General features: G+C 35.9%; 2 protein-coding genes across 3 annotated transcripts; both read left to right on the forward strand.

Annotated features, from left to right (window-relative positions):
• Positions 1-4,102: 4,102 nt before the first annotated feature.
• LOC127456265 (major intrinsically disordered Notch2-binding receptor 1-like) lies at positions 4,103-7,310 on the forward strand. Its single transcript, XM_051724674.1, has 3 exons — positions 4,103-6,061; positions 6,294-6,482; positions 6,725-7,310. Exons 1-3 carry the CDS (start codon positions 4,103-4,105, stop codon positions 6,905-6,907), a joined length of 2,331 nt encoding a protein of 776 aa, XP_051580634.1. The 3' UTR covers positions 6,908-7,310.
• Positions 7,311-14,608: 7,298 nt separating this feature from the next.
• LOC127456278 (cilia- and flagella-associated protein 161-like) lies at positions 14,609-19,836 on the forward strand. 2 transcript variants are annotated; one of them, XM_051724691.1, is made up of 7 exons: positions 14,609-14,787; positions 14,861-14,950; positions 16,141-16,379; positions 16,470-16,551; positions 16,632-16,790; positions 17,170-17,243; positions 19,356-19,834. In XM_051724691.1, exons 1-7 carry the CDS (start codon positions 14,716-14,718, stop codon positions 19,558-19,560), a joined length of 921 nt encoding a protein of 306 aa, XP_051580651.1. In that variant the 5' UTR covers positions 14,609-14,715; the 3' UTR covers positions 19,561-19,834. The 2 variants fall into 2 exon arrangements, with proteins under 2 accessions (XP_051580651.1, XP_051580652.1); XM_051724692.1 differs by lacking the exon at positions 14,861-14,950 and having other exon boundaries at positions 19,356-19,836.
• The last annotated feature ends 7 nt before the right edge of the window (positions 19,837-19,843 follow it).

Here is a 19,843-nt window from a genome sequence, read left to right on the forward strand (position 1 = left end):
CATGGCAGCAGTTTTTATTACTGGGTTCAGAATGGATGTGCTTGTTTGTGTGTTTGAGTAGATCTGTTTATAACAGCGTGTCAGTCAACAGGTGATAAGAGAGTGAGTTTGTGATGGAAAGGGGTGATGCTCAAAACATCATCCAGTTTCCCATAATCACAGCCGATGACTCATGGGTACCCTGTTACGATCCTCAGTTTCTTTACTCTGGCTCGTATCGTTTTCTCTTTCCGTTTCCCTTCCATTCTTCCTGTTTGATTGTACTTGGTTTTAATTCATCCAAAATATAGCAGAGAATGCCCTTGAATCTAGTTGTTACAAAGAAATGTAGTTGTAACCACCTCTTTATCTTGACTTTGATTACAATCAAAGTATCTCTTGCTTTCCCAAAATACACGGTCTCAAAGTTGTTTATCTGTGTAATAAGTAACACCATGACTCACCAACAAACCCAAACAGATTTAGACAACAAAGGGATCAGTTTGAAGCATGTTAAACACATTGAAGCACGCAGCGGCACACCCAGCAAAACATTTCCTGTACTATAATTTTATCAAAGCCTTGAGTTTTGTTAACTTTTAAGGTTTTAAAATAAGCCCACTTATGTAAGGCATAAGTTGTAATATAAAAATCAGAGCTAAAAAAAAAAAAAAAAAAAAATTGATTTATTTAGACCATGTATTTATTTCTTTTTTTAATTTTTATTTAAATAAAAAAAAAAATATATATATATATATATATATATATATATATATATATATATATATATATATATATATATATATATATATAATTTATTTTTTTTATTATTTTTTTTTTATTATTAAAAATTCTATTATCAGCATAAAATTGAGTAAAAAGTTGTTTTATTTTTTTATTATAAATTTTGGAGTTTCTCAGTCTGAATCTTCAAAATCTTTCATTTCCAGATTTATTAACTACCTGGTCATTGCTTTGCGAACAAGAATCTCCTAAATTATTAAATGTAAAAATCTCTGTTTATAGACCTGTCAATTATCTTGTCATCTCCTTTCTATAAAATGTTTTAACTTTGGCTTATTTTGAGAATATTATGAATTTATTACTTTTATTTACAAAGAAAAACAAAGGAAGTAAATTAAAGTATCAGTAATCATGAGTACTTTAGGTATATTTGCTGCTCTTATTCACTATGACAGTACTGTTTCTTCAACATCTTTAGTTGTATTTAATTACATATAATTGTTATTTATTTGTAATTTGTCCATTATTGATAGAAATGAAATTACATTGTTTTTATAGACATTGTTTTAGTTATTGTTGTCCATTTTTTTGTTGCCAAAGCAATATATCTTTTTATATCCTATCAGTGACGTGAAAAAACATTTTGAGCCTAATTTAAGCAAGTAAATTATTTTACATCAATGCAAGAATTTGCAATAGTGCGATAGTTTTGATAGTGGTGAAAAATACACTTTCACTTTCATTTAACATTTGATACAATATGGACTTTGTTGCCCTCTGCTGGTCTGTATGATGAAATATTTTGAAGAAGAGACAACAAACCCTGTCAAACTTTACTAAATACTTTTGTATTCGATGAAGTCATCTGAAGCCTAATGTATTTTTTTTCAAATGCTCATCAGTTAGAGAGATCTGAATTTGTGATGAGTCTGAAACCTTTGTGTAATGAGTTCCATTATAGTTTTAAAAGGTTTGATCACTTTAATATATCCGTACACTTAAAACAGAGAGAGAGAGAATGTATGTTACAGTCACTATAAAAGTCTCACCCATACAGATGCACAGTACATTAGACACTAGTGCTGTTTCTTGTAAATTATCTGCTGATTCTGTTTGAATTTGATTTGGGAAGTAAATCTGCAACAGGAAAAATCATCAAATGGCACAGGTGGGTTTTGTCTTTATTTCATAATTTCATAGGCTCTAAAGCAAATGTGGTGAATCTAAATTATGTTTCAATAAATTTCTAATAGAATTTTCTTCATTTATTGAAGCTTATTGATACTTAAATATTAAACATTTTAGATGTACCTTAAAGACTTGAATATGAGGTTAATATTGAGATTCAGTGTTTTTATGTCATCTTTTAATATTAACTGGTTAATTTTTATTAATAGCAATTAACCAATGAATTAAAAAAAGATAAAGTACAGAGAATTATAGGAGATACATTTTAACATGTACCTTAAATGAAACTCCTGTGTATTATATACAGTATATATACACATACACACACAGCAGACATTGTTTTTTATATGTATACATATACATTTCCATTATTTATCAATTCTATATGAACTTAATTCTATCAAATTATATTAATTGGTTATTTTTATTTATGGCAATTTACTGATTAGTATAGATTAATCACAGTGCAAAGTACAAAAATTTACATTTTTGCAGCTCTTATACATTTTTATCATATTTACCTATATATATATACCGATCAGCCACAACATTAAAACCACCTGCCTAATATTGTGTAGGTCCCCCTCGTGCCACCAAAACAGTACCAACCCGCATATCAGAATAGCATTCTGAGATTATATTCTTCTCACCACAATTGTACAGAGCGGTTATCTGAGTTACCGTAGACTTTGTCTGTTCAAATCAGTCTGGCCATTCTCTGTTGACCTCTCTCATCAACAAGGTGTTTCCATCCACAGAACTGCCGCTCACTGGATGTTTTTGTTTTTGTCACCATTCTGAGTAAATTCTAGAGACTGTTGTGTGTGAAAATCCCAGGAGATCAGCAGTTACAGAAATACTCAAACCAGCCCATCTGGTACCAACAATCATGCCACACTCCAAATCACTGAAATCACATTTTTTCCCCATTCTGATGGTTGATGTGAACATTAACTGAATCTCCTGACCCGTATCTGCATGATTTTATGCACTGCACTGCTGCCACACGATTGGCTGATTAGATAATCGCATGGATGATTGTTGGTGCCCAGACGGGCTGGTTTGAGTATTTCTGTAACTGCTGATCACCCTTTCTGTAACTCAGATAACCGCTCTGTACAATTGTAGTGAGAAGAATATAATCTCTGAATGTTATTCTGTGATTCGGGTTGGCGCTGTTTTGACGGCAAGGGGGACATACACAATATTAGGCAGGTGGTTTTAATGTTGTGGCTGATCTGTGTGTGTGTGTGTGTGTGTGTGTGTGTGTGTGTATACACACACACACACACACACACACACACATATATACTGTATATATACTGTATTTATAAAATATGACAAGGTTTTTTATTTATATACATATTTAAATTTGTTCTATTTTTCAATTTATATTAATAATTTTTTGTTTATATAAATTCAATACTTTAGAATAGATTTAAAGAAATCTAAATGTAGAAGTTACAAATTAAGGTTTATCTTTAACATTACTGTACTTTGCTAAGGATTTCCTTGCTGTATATTTATGGCTCTGCATTAAAACAATCACTCACGTCATGCATGACTTTCATCACGGCAGCTCCGTGTGCAAACACACCACTTCAGTCACACATAAAGCTCAAACACATTATGCTGTTTCTCATTTGCAATGTGTTTTGATCAGCTTTGGTCGGAACGAGACCCAGCTTTAATTTCATCCCTGGAGACTCCAAATGACCTGGTTGCGGACATTGACCATGGGATTGACCACTGACTGCTACATTACCTACAAGGGTCTCAGGTGGAACTATGATGATCAACGGAGATTAACGATTTCTTGCAGTCTCCGCTGGATTCTGTGCTTTTCATACTGTATGTGCTCCGATCATTGGCTATATTAAGGCTTTGAATAAGGTCAGCAATGAACAGCTTGATTCTCAGTGTCTCTGTCCCAATGGCTAGAGGTAACTGCTTGTTTTCATTGCATTTTAGTTTCTTGGGCTGTATAGACCATTTTAACTTTACAGAACTGCACAGGATTTATATGAAGTCAAAATTAAATTCATTTTTGTTGAAAGTCTCCTTTGGTTGACCTGATTTCACAGCTGTGTTCCCATTTTGGAAGCCGCATTTGCATGAAATGTGCTGTAAGGACAAGAACACCAAAAGACAGTAGACTTGATGTAAAACAAGTGTGTTTAAATGTCCAACTATGGCTCAAAATCCTGATGACCCCCTGATTTTGTTGGAGATTCTCGAGGTACTGGGTGCATGTCATGGGAGCGTGTCCTATGCGGACATTTGCGTGTATCTCAGTGGACGATTCAGCCTGCAACCACTTCTTGATCTGCGTAGTCTTCTGTATTCCATTGCATGTAAAGACCCGTGTTTCCCTTCCACCCTTTTCCGAGAGCGCCTTCACCCACCCTGCAGTAACCGGCTCTCAGCGACCGCTGATGTTGTTTCCCTATTCAATCTCCTCATGCACACACGCATGGCTCCTACATATGCACAGAATGTGCAAACACTGACGCCCTGTCAGGTCTGTGGAAAGGGATTTCTGCGTTATGAATGGCCGACTGCCCTGCCCATCGCAGGGGGAGGGACTGCCTCTGATGAGTGTAAATATGAGAACCTCCCTTGTCAAGTGATCAGTCTTAACACAGAGGCTTCACACGCACAGGCTCACCCTCACTCATATATGCACAACCAAGAGAGCATGCAGAATACGCATTCTGTGGATCCATTCAGTGATGAGGTGAATCCGGAGGCAGCCAAGACGCCGAAGGCCAATCAGGAGGCCCGTATTGTTCGTTCCTGCTCTCAAAAGAGGAGTGCCTTTAAAGACGGTTTTCGAAACTTAGTGCCACTCATCTCCATGGAAGCCAGTGGCCAATCAGAGCAAAGCCCAGATGGACCGAGAGAGGATGGTGAGGATTTGCTTTCGATTACACAAAAGAACCCCTATCCAGATCCTCAAACATATACAGATGATGACCACACATGCAGCCCAGCATCACATATGGAATGTCTGCATGATGATTCATACATCTATGCAAGTCTAGATCCAATGACTGTCACTCATGAAGTCAACGTACAATATGTTGATGCTCCAAACCCATACAGTCCTGGACAGACTCAATGGCATCAAACCAAACATGAGAGTTTAGACGAGCTACAAACATCCACCTACTTCGGGCCTCCAGTCGACCATCAAAAGCTGCAGGCCCCGGCACTACAAGTCAAGAGCCACAGTTTGGATATCGACAGCAGGACTGCGGATGAAAGACCGGAACCAGAAAAGTCTGTGCTGCAAAAACCTCGATCGGAAAGATCTGTTTTAGAAAAGTCTGGATTAAGAAAGCCAGGATCTGTGAAAATTAGCTTTGACGGCTCAAGCTTTGACATTCCTGGTTTTGATCCTCGCATTGTCAGCTCAGTGCGGGACACCTTTAAGCGTCTGAGCAGCATAAGTTTGGACGCCTGGTGCGATTGGTCACCGAGCGCTGATGGTGTGGCCAGCGTAGGCACCCAAACGGAACAGGCAGATCGGCGTGCTTTGCGAAGTCTCATGCTTAGCGAAAAACTCTCAATTGACAACCCTGACATCGCAGAGGACGACATCAGCGCTATCTTCCGTTTCCTAGATGACATTAGCATGTGTGGCTCCATGGCAGTGCTGCCAGGAGAAGGGGGCGGAGTCCAAGAGGGGGGCGGGGCTGGGCTGCCAGAAAGGCGGGAACGTTTAGGGAAGTTGCGGAAGTTGTTTCACTCTTTGGAGGCACCTGAAGAGGGTGTGCGATGGGGCGTTGGCCGCCTGCTCCAACGGGTCACAGAACTGGAGCAAAGGCTAGAGCCAATCACAGAGCTGCGTGAGCAACTGGCACTTGTGCTGTCCACATTGGACCGACTGGAACAAAGGGAGCAAATCGCTTGCCCACACTTACATCAAATGCACATAGAACAACAGCCACCAGCACGACCCAACATACAGCAGCAGGGCTCCCCGAGGATCAATCCAGGGGCAGAGGGTGCCAACGAGGCAGCAGCCAAACGTAGACATCTGTTTGTACGCAGGGCCTCAAGAAGCCACACAGAAAGTGGCAGTTCAGAGGCACACAGAGAGTGGAGCATCAGCTTCAGTAAGGAGCCACACATACAGCCTGTTAAGGTAACAAGACTCAATATTTGTCACAGCATGGTATATACATGTGCTTGTAAGTCACTTTGCTAAGAAAAATTTACTTAAAAAATAATGCAGAGTGGGCTCCAAAAGTCTGAGAACTACGGATCCCCTTAGAGGACAAAGAGGGAATTTATTTTCTGAAATATTTTTGTCTTTTTTATTTTAGTGAGTAAAACTCAGAGTAGGTCATAGTATAAATCTTGTTTTTGCCCCTCAGTCAGATCAGCTGGGTGGAGTGTATAAAAGAGACTACCCCATACCACAGGAAGTGATGGGCTTCCACCTCATGCCAACCGAGGCCCAAAAAGCTCAGAGACGCACCTCTGTCCAGAGCACTAGCCAAAATCTAGCCGACCGCCCCAAAGTGACCTGGAGCCAATCAGATTTAACACCCCTGGAACTTCAGGTAACACCTACAGATGCATTCATTTGAGTAAAGTTATGTAAAAATGTGTCATCTTGTGAATCTTTGTATGTAGGGAAGACTGGGGCAATAATAAAAAAAATTAAGTTTTCCTTAGTAGCTCCAAAAAACAGATAACAAAAAATCTTTTGTACATGCTTGTTTTGATTACTGTGGGGGTTACTTCCCCCATCCCCCCCAGAATCTATGCCCCTGCTTACCCGGTGTCTATGTATGGTTTGCAGGCCCCTGAGTCTTTGGAGTTCTGGACGGACGAGATTTACACCCCAGCCTCTGACACACTCCTGCGGCGTTCACAGTCATACACCCGGTGCAACAGGAACCAAGCATACCGCATCGCTGCCCTGAGTATCACTGCCACTATCATCCTTATCCTCATAATCGTCATTCCAGTTAGCACTATGTAATGTACATACTGTCACATGACACACTATCACACTTACACATCTGCATCACCATCTAAGGCCCAAAACATACTATACACAATTAAATGAACGCAAACGCTTCTTGCTACCCAAGCTCAATTTCATGCATCATTGCGTTACGAAATGTGGCAGACCGCAGTCCATAATGCAACGCAAGTACGTGTTGCATTCTCAGTGCTGCCACAAGGGGTGCTATAGTGGACATTTGCGTAAACTGTCTTCTTCTATGGTAAGTTTTCTCTAGGGATGGGCAATATCACTTATTTTCTTTTCGATCCGATAACAAGTACTGTTAATGCTAATATTGCAGATTCCAATACCTCTGTTAAATGTAATTTTTTATTTTTGCAAATTCTGAGAATAAAATGGGTAATTTTAAATATTAGCCTATATTTAAAAGCCACAATTTTTAACATGTATAGACTTAAACTGTTTTTGTTTTTACTATATATATATATATATATATATATATATATATATATATATATATATAAAGTCTTCTTCTACAGTCAGTTTTATTTAGGGGTGGGCAATACCACTTAATTTCTTTTCGATCCGATACCAAATACTATCAATGTCAATACTGCAGATGGAATTTTGTTACAAATTCTGAGGATAAACTATTTGCTAATATAGTTCTTGTTTTTCACTTATGATACACATTAATTTTCATGTTAACTAAATAATAAAATCACTAGTTTAATCTCTTCATCTCTGGAGAATTTTTGAGCTGCCGCCTACAAATTTTCACACTCAAAATTTAATTGGTCTTATTTTTTCAGAAAACAGTTCAGATTTTAAGCTTTCAAATGATACCTCATATGCTTGACTTATGTATTTGGAGACTTAAACATTTTAAGCGTAAACTTTTTTCACGAAATAGCGCCCCCTTTTGGACCCACTGGCAAGTCCGTAGAGTTGAAAAGGTAAAAAAATGTTAGAATCGCTACTTTTTAGGAGAGGATCGATATTAAATACAACATCAAGATCGGAAGTATTGATACTTTTGGATCGATACACCCATCCCTAGTTTTTCTTTACAGGCCAACTACTCTCCAGGCAAATCAACATTTTGAAAAGATACTTGCTTAGTTGGTTAAATCGTATGTTGACATGTTTATATGGCGCTGCCTGAATAGTTTGTTACTGCCAAATTAACGCGAGCGCAAACATTAACCATGTTCTACTGGTCAGCGCGCTTGCAATTCATTGGCCAGGCATTCGCGTTTGCATACTTGCAAAAAGTATGTTTCTGGCCTTACACCTGAGGCTACTTTGAATGGTACAATGCTGTGTTTATAATATAATAATATAATGATTTTTATTAAAGCATGCTTTCCTAATGAATCCGAATCAACAAGCATGGAATACCACCCCAATGCAAAATGCATGCAAAAAGTAGGCTTCATTTTAAAAACATTTCCTGAAACTTTCCACTGGCCTTATATGGGGTTTCCCTACAGTACGTTTATTTAGAATATTGTTGTTGTTTTGAAGGCTCCAATTCACAGTTAAAATTATGATTCAGCTGTTTATGCATTCAGGAGGTTCCTGTATACCCTCTGTGTTGATGGATATCTGGGAGTTCCCATTAGTCTAATGTAATTCTGCTGAAATCTGAAACGTGCAATCACTCCCTCACTCACACAGATGCACGCTCACTCACTCCCCCTCATTTTTCATTGCATTTAAATTTGAGGAAAGTCCATTTTAAAAGGCAAATTTACATGTAACCACCCCTTTACTCACTCAATGTGTCCCTTGGATATGGGGGAAATGCTGAAGAATGAGTGATATGAATCTTTCACACTTTAGTCTTTATAACTGACCTGCATTTGCGGTGATCATTACAACATCCAAAATAGTGTAACAAATGCAACATCCTCACTGGCTCTCCTCACAAAAGCTTTAAAGAAAAAGAAAATTACCCTCCAGAGATCCAGAATGGATGGATGGTGGTCGATCGATACGGCACACATTTTCAGTTTGCTGAACAACAGCATTAAACTTTTAATGGGCTGTGATGTTTCAGAGTGAGTAAGGGACGGGTGAGACAGAGAGAAAGGGGAGTGTTTGCCCTTTATTTTGGAGCATGAAGCTTTCTGAGTCCCAGTTCTGTCCACTGCAACTGATTAATGAGCAAAGCCTCCAATTTGCTGAGGTTCCAAAAGGAATTTATATGGCTTTAACTTCAGCCAATAATACATATCTGTCATTATTAGTGGTGCTTGCTAAGGAAAGCATCTCTAACATTAGTATTGTTCATATGTAGGGTTTGCCTAACCTTTAGGCTGAATTGTGAAATTTCTGCACCCCTAAAGTCCAAACGGAACTGCAGAAATTATTGTTTTCAAACAGGTTTGCCGAGCACTCGCCCCATTGGCCAGCAAACAAATAGTCCCGCCCCAAACTCACACCAGTGGTTGAGCCAGTGTTGTCATGTCCAGTGCTGGGTGTAATTGGATAACAAAGTAATTAATTACTGTAATCTAATTACTTTTAGGCCCAAAAAGTAGTGTAATACATTACTTTTTTAATTCTTGTAATCAGATTATAGTTACTGACTTACATTACATTACTGAATACATTACTTGGATTAAAATATTTGTTAAGAAAATACTATTTATGTGTAATACAATTAAAATGTGAATGTTCATATGTTCGTATGTACATCTGTTTGCGTTTCTGTGACAGTTGAAGGGCGTGCAACAATGAACAAGGAGAAAATTAACATTATTTTAAATTTGGAAAAACAAAAAAAAAATTGTGTAGAGAGTTTTAGAAAGTAACTTAAAAGTAAAGTTACTAGTAATGTGATTACTTTTACAAATAAGTAATCATTAAAGTAATCTTATTACTTTTCGTAACTTACTCAACGCTGGTCATGTGGAGCTGAACGGGATGCTCATCAGTACGTTTTGATAGCACCACAGTGTTTACACTATCAGGGGATAACAACGAGACTGATTGCACTGTGAATTCGGTGACAGTAGGTCGAAAATTTAGCTGCTGAAATCGGTTTGTCCTTCCTGAAATTCGAATCATTGCCCTCTAGTGGCCGAAGCTGGAAGTGTTGTTCAACATATACAGTCATGTTGTCCAGATGTCTATGTTGAAATGTCCACAGAGTGGCGGCAAAAGCTAGTTTTATTTTTAATTGTAAATGAGGTACAGTGATATAAATACACATGGAATAAAGTACATTAAGTATAACAGTAGGCTATAGTATAAAATAGAATGCATATATTACAAATAATATAAAAGAAAACACTGGCTCACGGTCTTTTCATTATTATTGCAATACTTTGTTATATTACCCTTGCAATAAAAAGAGCAGTGTGGTTCTGCAATTAGTTTGTCTACAGTCAAATATTGCATGTAAAGAATCTTTTTATGGGATTTTACTACGAGCTTAGTGCAAACGAATTTCCGAACCTCGCTGGTATTTTTAATGTCATGAGAATATAACAGGCACACTGATATACATATTAACTAATGTACATTAAGACAAAAAACCATTAGCAGACTTTCAAAAACAGACCGGGTTTATGTTTGCAGTACAAAGGGTTCATAAACTGCAACTACTGTATTTATTTTAAAGTATATCATTTTCAGGGATATCAGCTGCACGTCCAGTGCCAGAGTTTGCCAGTCTTATCTGATTAGCCAGTCAGTTTCATCGCAGTCTGAAGAAAAAAAAAATCGGACCACTCTCCTTAAAAAAAACCTTTGGATTGTCGGCGGGCGATTTGTTGGGCCCGATGTGAATAGCGCCACAGGAATGCATTGTTCCCGTTCAAAAGCTTGTTCGTAACGAACAATCACACCGAAAAAACGGACTTGGTGTGAACAGACCTTAGCGCTAGAGGAAAATGTAATCACACTTGAATTGATGCAAAACTGTCTGATGGGGGATGGCGCTTGTCAGTAATTCGGTTAAATGGGGTTGATTTCATGCAACATGAACTTTCGGAAGTAACATGTCAATTTACTTTGTGATCAACAAATGGCTTGTTTAAAGTTGGTTCTGCATATTAAGATAGGAGTATTTTACCCTAAAATATATATACTTCACCTTTAAGGAGGCAATGTTTGAAAAGTTTTGTCTTTTAGCATGATTTTGACTTGCTTTTGAGTTCTGCTTGTTCTTAAGAAATGGCCACTTGTAAGCCTATGAATTTCGTCTTTGTTATAATTTCCAGTTTACAGGAATTCTTTTTAATTCTATGATTGTATAAACACCTATATAAATGAATTAAGATTTCTAAATTTTTCAGGGCACTTTTGACTGTGAATGTATATCTTTGTCTCTTATATACTTTCTTCATAAAGCTGGTTTTGTTTAATCAGTGGGACTCGTGTCTTGTGTCTTGTTGTTTTCTTCCAACAATTAAAACTGTTTACAGGTGCATAGGAAAAAGTGATCATGAGAGTGATAATGGTAATATTTTATTTAAGTGAGTATGTGTGTGTTTTCTGTAACAATATCAGCATTACTTTAGCACACTATAGCTTGCTGCTTTTCCCTTTGGAGTTTTAATATTTCAGAGCAATGCTCTCATAAACATGTATTATCTATTTATGATCTGTCATTTCCGTTCTTGACGTAAAAGCACTTAACCGCACTTACACACACACACTCTCTCCAGCACGAATTAGGCTTCCTTCTAACGTGGTTTATCTAAAATCTCCACTGTCTTTTTCATGTATACATTTTCTAAAGTGATTTTGTTTGATATCTAATAATACTGCATGGGAGATTCATTATAGCAGCTCACATATTGATGCCAATGGGAAGTGTGACCTAATTATAATTTTTTTTTTTTTTTCCATATCAAAGATGTTATTTAAAGATACAATAGGCTACATAAAAGTCTTCTTGAATCGTGATTGTGAGAGAGCCATTCATAATTAAATTCATGTTAATTTATTTGTGAGTGGTTGAATGTATTATGTTAGGTAAACTTTGGCTGATGTGTACATTTAATTGATGGATTTCTACAAATGTAAACTATTATGCATAAAAAAACGATTGTTTGCAGTATTGAAGACATGTACTCATGGATGTCATCTACCTGGGGACCCAATGGGATCTTGAAACTGCCTTGTTAAGAATAAAGCCAATGATTGAATTATTTCAGTCATGTTTACACAACTATTCTGCAGCCTATGTATTTTATCAATTAAAATGCTGATCAACAATTAGAAGTCTTTATAAACTCTAACTCTAAATGAATCTAAAGGCAAGCAAGTTGATTTATTTTTAAATGACACCAGTATCATAACATTTAAATGGTTAAAAACCCTAAGAAACCATTAAAGAGAAGAAAGTGTTTATGCATTTTTAAAATCTTTACTTTTATATAAAAAATGTATTTGATAGATTTTTCTTCTAAAAATGTTTGACTGAAAATTAACAATAAGAAAAATTCGCACTGTCTCTTTTTTAATTGTAATGGTATGTTATGGGTAAAATCAAGGAGCACTAAATAAATTAATTTAAAATTAATATGTGTCAAATTAATGCCATAAAATGTATTAAATTAATTAATTACATTTAATTAATTAATTAATTAATTAATGATAAAAATTAAAAAAAAAGTATGATAATTTAATATTCACAGTTAGCCTAAGGGGGCGTTCAGCATTATTTTTTGATTGTTAGTAAACAGTTGTTAAACATGCGTTAGACGGATGTCTTTGCACATAGAGCTGTTCAGTCATGATGTCAATTTGTAGGCGAACCTAGAAGGCTAATTCACCATGGGTTCCCTCTGGAATTTCCCATGCATTTTTATAATGAATGAGTAAAATAAGGTCTGTGACAAACATTATTTATAGATACTTGGAAGTTTTGATCTACAACATAAATTACACAGTCATACCTCAAACGTGAATTTTAAAGCCACTGTTTTATAAAGATGTATTTGCTTACGAGTTGCTAGATAAGGACTACAAAAACCACAAGCTTGTGTGTCAATGCGCCTGACGAAATGGAAAACTGTTGTAGTTCTTATCTAGCAACTTGTTATACTTTTTTTTTAAACACTGCGGCTTCAAGTTCTGCAATTTGGGTATGATTATGTGTCATTTATGTTGTTGAAGAAACATCTCTGTAGTATTACTCAGGCCAGGAAATTACTTTTGGTGGGCCTCAATAAAAATGGATGGGCACATTTTTTTTTAACCAAATTTTCCTTAACAGCAGAAAGACCGCGCATTCAAACAGTTCTTTCACACTTATAGAAATCAGATATTTTGCATTTTTTAAACTATTTTATAAATATATATTTGAAGTCATAAAATAATCTGTAATATTCTGTGTGTCTAATTTGGGGGGGCCCAAGCCCACCCCGGCCCACCTTTGGCTACGCCACTGCTCAGGCATCTTGAGACACCTGCATTGTGCTGCATCTATTTTTTATTTTATTTTATTTATTTTTGTGCAAGAATGTGTTGGGTGTGAACAACCTCTTAGTGTTCCAAACAACAAAACAAAAATAAATCAATTAAAAAATGCAAAGTTTAAAGGAATATTCCGGAGCTCAATCGACAGCATTTGTGGCATAATGTTGATTACCAGAAAAAATGTATTTCATCTCGTCCTTCCTTTTCTTTAAAAAAATAAATAAAAAAATAAAAAAATAAAAATAAAATATCGAGGTTACAGTGAGACACTTACAATGGAAGTGAATGGGGCCACTTTTTGGAGGGTTTAAACAGAAATGTGAAGCTTATAATTTTATAAAAGCACTTGCATTAATTCTTCTGTTAAAAGTTGTGTATTATTTGAGCTGTAAAGCTGTTTAAATCATAATTTTTACAGTCATTTTAGGGTTTGTTGACATTACATCATCCTGGTTATGAAGTTGTAAAACTGGCTATAACTCTACACATAAAAGGTTTGTAAGTGATTTTATCACACTAAAATCATGTTTACACACATATAATTTATGTCTTGTGGTTATACTTTTGAAAAAGTGAGCATTTTAACATTAAAAAATTGGCCCCCATTCACTTCCATTGAAAGTGCCTCACTGGAATCTCGATTTTAGCTTTTTTTTTTTTTTTTTAAAGAAAAGGAGGAACGAGTCAAAATAAATTTTTGTGGTAATCAACATTATGCCACAAATGCTTTCGATTGAGCTTAACTTGTATTGAACCCGGAATATTCCTTTAACAAAACGAAAGATCTCTGGTTTCACTGGACACTTGCGTAGTAGTACATTACCAGAGATCTTCTACACATAAATAATATCCACGTTTTTAACAGAGGAGCGTAACGGTCAACTAACTTGTTACGACAGTAAGTCACCTTTTGCGGATATCATACAAACGAAAGGGGAGAACCGTAAACGGACAACTACTTGTCGCAAAATTGGCCGCGTCCCCTCTTATAAAACAGTATTTTATCGTAGTAAACTCCACACATAGTTCACTCCAAAAGTATTGTTTAGTGTAAAACATGTTGAACATTAGTGGACAGGCGGTCAGTTCATTAAATTATGTTCTGTTTCCTCACAAAAGCAGTTTATTTAGCGTAATGAAGCATCTCCTCCATAGACATCCATTCAAAAAAACGGCCTCTTGTCTCCTCGACAGTGTATCATCATGGAATGTCAATGGGACCGCTGCGTTATGCTATTCTATGCTAACCTTGTAGGCGCCATATGTAGAAGGGTTCTGACATGATTGTGTTATTGCGTCTCCACGGTAACACTTTAGTTTTCGGTGCATTATAAATCATTTTATGCACTTTGCTGTCGAGGTGGCTTTAAAAAGGCATCTAAATGGCTCATGTACGGACCTACAATCCACGCGTGCGTGTGGGGAATTGGAAAGAAGACGTGACTTTAGAAGAGGTTTGCTTGTTTTGACGAACTCGTATTAAACACGTTAAACACAAGTCAGTAAATGATCAGTGTCTTTCTGCAGGAAACTCTAAAGAACTTCATTCTTCAAAAAGAGAGAGGTCAACTCACCGTCCAGAAAGAAGAAGTTTTGAGACAAAACATTTTGAAACCAGTAAGAAAAAATTTACGCGCAATACGTGTGTATTTCATTGCATTAACCCTTGCGCGTCAATAATTTCCATATACTAAATGCAAAGGGTATTTTTTTTTTTTTTTTTTTTTTATGTATTTATTTATTATCATCACAGTCTGGGATATGTCATTGATTAGCAATAACATTGTTTTTATGTTTTTGTGCACTGTCAGATTTAAAAAAATAATAATTAACTCACACTCAGTACCTTAGAGGACAAAAATGTCCACGTCAAAAAAACTGCCATAAAAATATTATATATTAATATTAGTTTCCACTTTCATTGACTTAGATTTTTTAACCAACATCAGTCCTGATCATAACTACCAAATATTCATTAATTTTCAGGATTTTAAACCTTTAAATGCCAGTTTGTTTATATAATGCTACTGTTGGTTTTTACACACACACACACACACACAAATATCTCAATACACGCACACAAAACACACCCACACAATTTTAGCTGCATCATTTATTCAATTGTCCTGCAGTGCTCTATAATACAGCAAACAGAAAATAGGGGAAAAGCATGTATTTGCTCCATAGGCTAAACATGAGAAAAATGGCGCCATCTGGTGGAAAAAGTAATCAAAAGTTAATTTTGAAGCCAGGGCTCCAGAACAAAAGAATAATATCATATAATTCATGATTTTATGCTTTAATGGCACTGGGATCAAATATTGCAGTTTCAATGGGGACGTTTTTGTCCTGAAGGTCCTGAGTGTAACTATTTTGTTTACACAGTGTATTATAGATGTATTATAGGAACTGAGGTTCCCCAAAAATACACACCTTTGGCAAAATGTATGCCGTTGGCATTAACACAGCTAAAATGATCGGAAGAAATAAAATGTCCCGAAGGTCGCACAAGGGTTAAATAACAACATCTGTAAACAGAAATCTCACTTCTCAGAACTAATTAAACTTTTCTGATACATTTTTTTGCAACACAAGATTATTTTTCAGGTGTCACTCATATTTACTATGGACATGTTCTACAATGACTTGAAAAGATGTCTTGTGCTATCTTTCTTTTCATTAAATGCCATTTAGTTTGATATTTTGTTATATAATGCAATGACATTTACTCTTTTTAAAGTATGGCTTAAGCATCCAGATGTTTTTTGGGGACACTACACTGTAAGACTGATTGTTTTGTTTATTAGGTGAGTTTATCAGTGTCGCATGATGGCTTTTTGCACTTTGGAGACACAGTGATGCTGGTGAACTCTGGAGGTGGAGGTCATGACCTGTGTGGCCCCTGTGCCCTCAGCATCATTGCTGACAGCAGTAATATTAAGTCACATTCAGGTACAAATTCAGTCCTCCATCTTCTAGGGCCCCTCCAAGTCGGTGGAGCCACCAGCATGGATCCTTGTGTTAGAAACGCCTTTGTCATTACAAGGTAAAGATGCATACATGCACTTTAAAACATACTCATATAGTTGCACATAAATATACTGACCTGCTTTGTCACCTGCCGCCTGTGATTCAGTGTTGATGGGACCTCAGATGGAGAGATGGTCAGATATGATCAGAACTTTGCCCTTAGAACTACTGCAGGCTTTTCTGGAGAGGTAAACAAGCACATTAAATGTATATATGGTATTTTAATTGCTGAGTTTGGATCAGTCTAACCCTATTTGTCTCCACAAAGCTCTACCTTGCCAGTGATTACAGAACTTTTCAGAAATATGCTAAGAAGTCTCGTCTGCAGGAGTTGAGCTTAGTAGACAACAATGATTTCCTGTGCTGGTGGAGGGTGATTTACTTTGACCCCCAAGAAAGGCTTGAGAATGAGGGTTACCCTGTGCAGGTGAACACACTTTCAAATTGAAAGTTCACCCCAAAGTAATACATTTACAGGACTCACCCTCATGTTGTTCCAAACCCGTATGACCTTCTTTCTTCTGTGGAACACAGAAGTAGATGTTAGGCAGTAGGTTAATCTCAGTCACCATTCACTTTCATTGCATATTTTTCCATATAATGAAATTGAATGGTGACTGAGACATTCTACCTGGCATCTCCTTCTGTGTTTCATGGAAGAAAGAAAGTCATGTGGGTTTGGAACGCAATGAAGGTGCATTAAAGATGACATATTTGGGTGAACTCTCCCTTTATTGTCAAATATATGTTTCTCAAACATACAACTTTACAGTAAGTAATGTTGAATGAATGCTTTGTTTTTGCAGGTGAACAGCAAGGTTTTGATTTCCCACTGTAAGACCAATCAGTGTCTGGCTGCTCTGGGCAAACACATCCTGTGGTAATACTGTTTATTATATTTTAAATAGAAAAGCCACAACCAAATGACTCTCAGTGAGCAGAGAACAGTTAAATATTACAGAGATTTTGATTTTCAAGCTCTATGTTTTCTTCAATAAGGCATTGATGTCAACATGACAAAAAAAAAAAAAAAAGTCCTTATTTAGTTCCATAATACAAATTCCTGGTCTTAATGTGCACAATAAAAAAAAAAAAAGAAAATTGTTGTAAAATTCCTGGTCTTAATGTGCACAATAAAAAAAAAAAAAGAAAATTGTTGTAAATTGTATATTTATGTTCTGAGAGAGATTTATTAATTATTCATATCATATTTAATATTAATGTATTAATATTTAATTATTTATTAACTGTATATTAAATATGTATGTAATATTTATTATTATTTATAATATTTAAAATCAAATTTACAATTTTAAAAAATAATCATAAATTGTATATATATATATATATATATATAGGGGGGGAGAGATTTATTAAATATTCTTATTTATAATATTTAATATCAGTATTTAATTATTTGTTTGTCATATATAGTTTGGAATAATGTACAGATTTTGCTGTTTCGGAAGGAAATTGGTACTTTAATTCACCAAAGTGGCATTCAACTGATCACAAATATAGTCAGGACATTACTGATGTAAAATACAGCACCATCACTATTTGAAAAAAGTCATTTTTGATCAAATCTAGACAGCAGCCATCACTCCAACACCTTATCCTTGAGTAATCATGCTAAATTGATCATTTGGTACTAGAAAATCACTTGCCATTATATCAAACACAGCTGAAAGCTATTTGGTTCATTAAATGAAGCTTAACATTGTCTTTGTGTTTGTTTTTGAGTTGCCACAGTATGCAACAGACTGGCATGTCTTAAGGTCAATATTAGGTCAAAAATGGCAAAAAAGAAACAGCTTTCTCTAGAAACTCATCAGTCAATCATTGTTTTGAGGAATGAAGGCTATACAATGCTTGAAATTGCCAAAAAACTGAAGATTTCATCCAAATGTGTACACTACAGTCTTCAAAGACAAAGAACAACTGACTCTAACAAGGACAGAAAGAGATGTGGAAGACCAGATGTACAACTAAACAAGAGGATAAGTACATCAGAGTCTCTAGTTTGAGAAATAGATGCCTCACATGTCCTCAGCTGACAGCTTCATTGAATTCTACCCGCTCAACACCAGTTTCATGTACAACAGTAAAGAGAAGACTCAGGGGTGCAGGCCTTATGGGAAGAATTGCAAAGAAAAAGCCACTTTTGAAACAGAAAAACAAAAAGAAAAGGTTAGAGTGGGCAAAGAAACACAGACATTGGACAACAGATAATTGGAAAAGAGTGTTATGGATCTTAACCCCATTGAGCTTTTGTGGGATCAGCTCGACTGTAAGGTGCGTGAGAAGTGCCCGACAAGACAGCCACATCTATGACAAGTGCTACAGGAAGTGTGGGGTGAAATGTCACCTGAGTATCTGGACAAACTGACAGCTAGAATGTCAAGAATCTGTAAAGCTGTCATTGCTGCATGTGGAGGATTTTTGATGAGAACTCTTTGAAGTAGTTTAAGAAGTTCTGAACATTTTGTTCAAATTGTAATAGTAATGTTTCACATTATTAATGTCCTGACTATACTATTGTGATCAGTTGAATGCCACTTTGGTGAATAAAAGTACCAATTTATTTCCATAAGAGCAAAATCTGAACATTATTCCAAACATTTGGCTGCCAGTATATATGTTAAATATATATAATTTAATATGTATTATTATTTATAATATTAAAAATGAATATTCAATCATCTATTTATTATATATAGTATGTATTTGTATATACAGTAAACAGAAACATTAACATTTTTAGATTATGCATTAGTTTAGATTTACATTTAATGTACATTTACTGTAACATTGCCAAGAAAAGTCTGATTAAATAAGTGTTTAATATTAAATGTTTACATAACTTTCCTGAACATTTATTTTATCCTAAATAAAAAGTGTTGTTTTAAAATTGCACAAACTGTCAAATACACGATCCTTGACGTGTTTTATATATTTGGTTCATTTGGTATTGCTTTTATTTTGTGTTTAGGACTCCATTTGGTAAAGAGTATGAACTCACAGCTCACACTTTCTTGGACTCCCATAAAGCTGAGAGGGACGTTAACCATTGGCTGTTTGTCACGGGTCATCCTACCAATCAGAATCAAAGCCTACTGCAACTACAACAAAACTCTGTTATAACAGATGAGCACAGGGAAGACACAGAGCCATCACAGGAGACAAAAGAACAATAATAGCAACGTAAAAGGGAATAATTACACCAGCCTTTTTTTATATACAGTGTTTTATTTCTTTATAGATTTAATATTATATTTCTTTATAGTAAGCTATTAGTGTAGCAACATTCATTCTTCATTTACAATGTTGACCATTCAGCTCCCCAACTGAGACAGTCTTCCCCCACTGCTGCCACCTGCTTGTGTTTAAAACAGATGCCAACACTACTGATCCAGGACAGCTCATCCTCAAATTCACTGTCTTTAATCACAATTTTTTCAATCAGATTGAAAATAAAAT

This window comes from Myxocyprinus asiaticus, chromosome 18 (assembly GCF_019703515.2).
Source record: "Myxocyprinus asiaticus isolate MX2 ecotype Aquarium Trade chromosome 18, UBuf_Myxa_2, whole genome shotgun sequence".
Classification (NCBI taxonomy): Eukaryota; Metazoa; Chordata; class Actinopteri; order Cypriniformes; family Catostomidae; genus Myxocyprinus; species Myxocyprinus asiaticus.

Excerpts from the sequence above, each read along its gene's own strand:
- LOC127456265 (XM_051724674.1), top strand. The coding sequence starts at position 4,103 with ATGGCTCAAAATCCTGATGACCCCCTGATTTTGTTGGAGATTCTCGAG. Across the intron at positions 6,062-6,293 it reads CACACATACAGCCTGTTAAG|TCAGATCAGCTGGGTGGAGT; the intron begins GTAACAAGACTC and ends TTTGCCCCTCAG. Across the intron at positions 6,483-6,724 it reads TAACACCCCTGGAACTTCAG|GCCCCTGAGTCTTTGGAGTT; the intron begins GTAACACCTACA and ends TATGGTTTGCAG.
- LOC127456278 (XM_051724691.1), top strand. The coding sequence starts at position 14,716 with ATGGCTCATGTACGGACCTACAATCCACGCGTGCGTGTGGGGAATTGG. Across the intron at positions 14,788-14,860 it reads AAGACGTGACTTTAGAAGAG|GAAACTCTAAAGAACTTCAT; the intron begins GTTTGCTTGTTT and ends GTCTTTCTGCAG. Across the intron at positions 16,791-17,169 it reads ATGAGGGTTACCCTGTGCAG|GTGAACAGCAAGGTTTTGAT; the intron begins GTGAACACACTT and ends TTGTTTTTGCAG.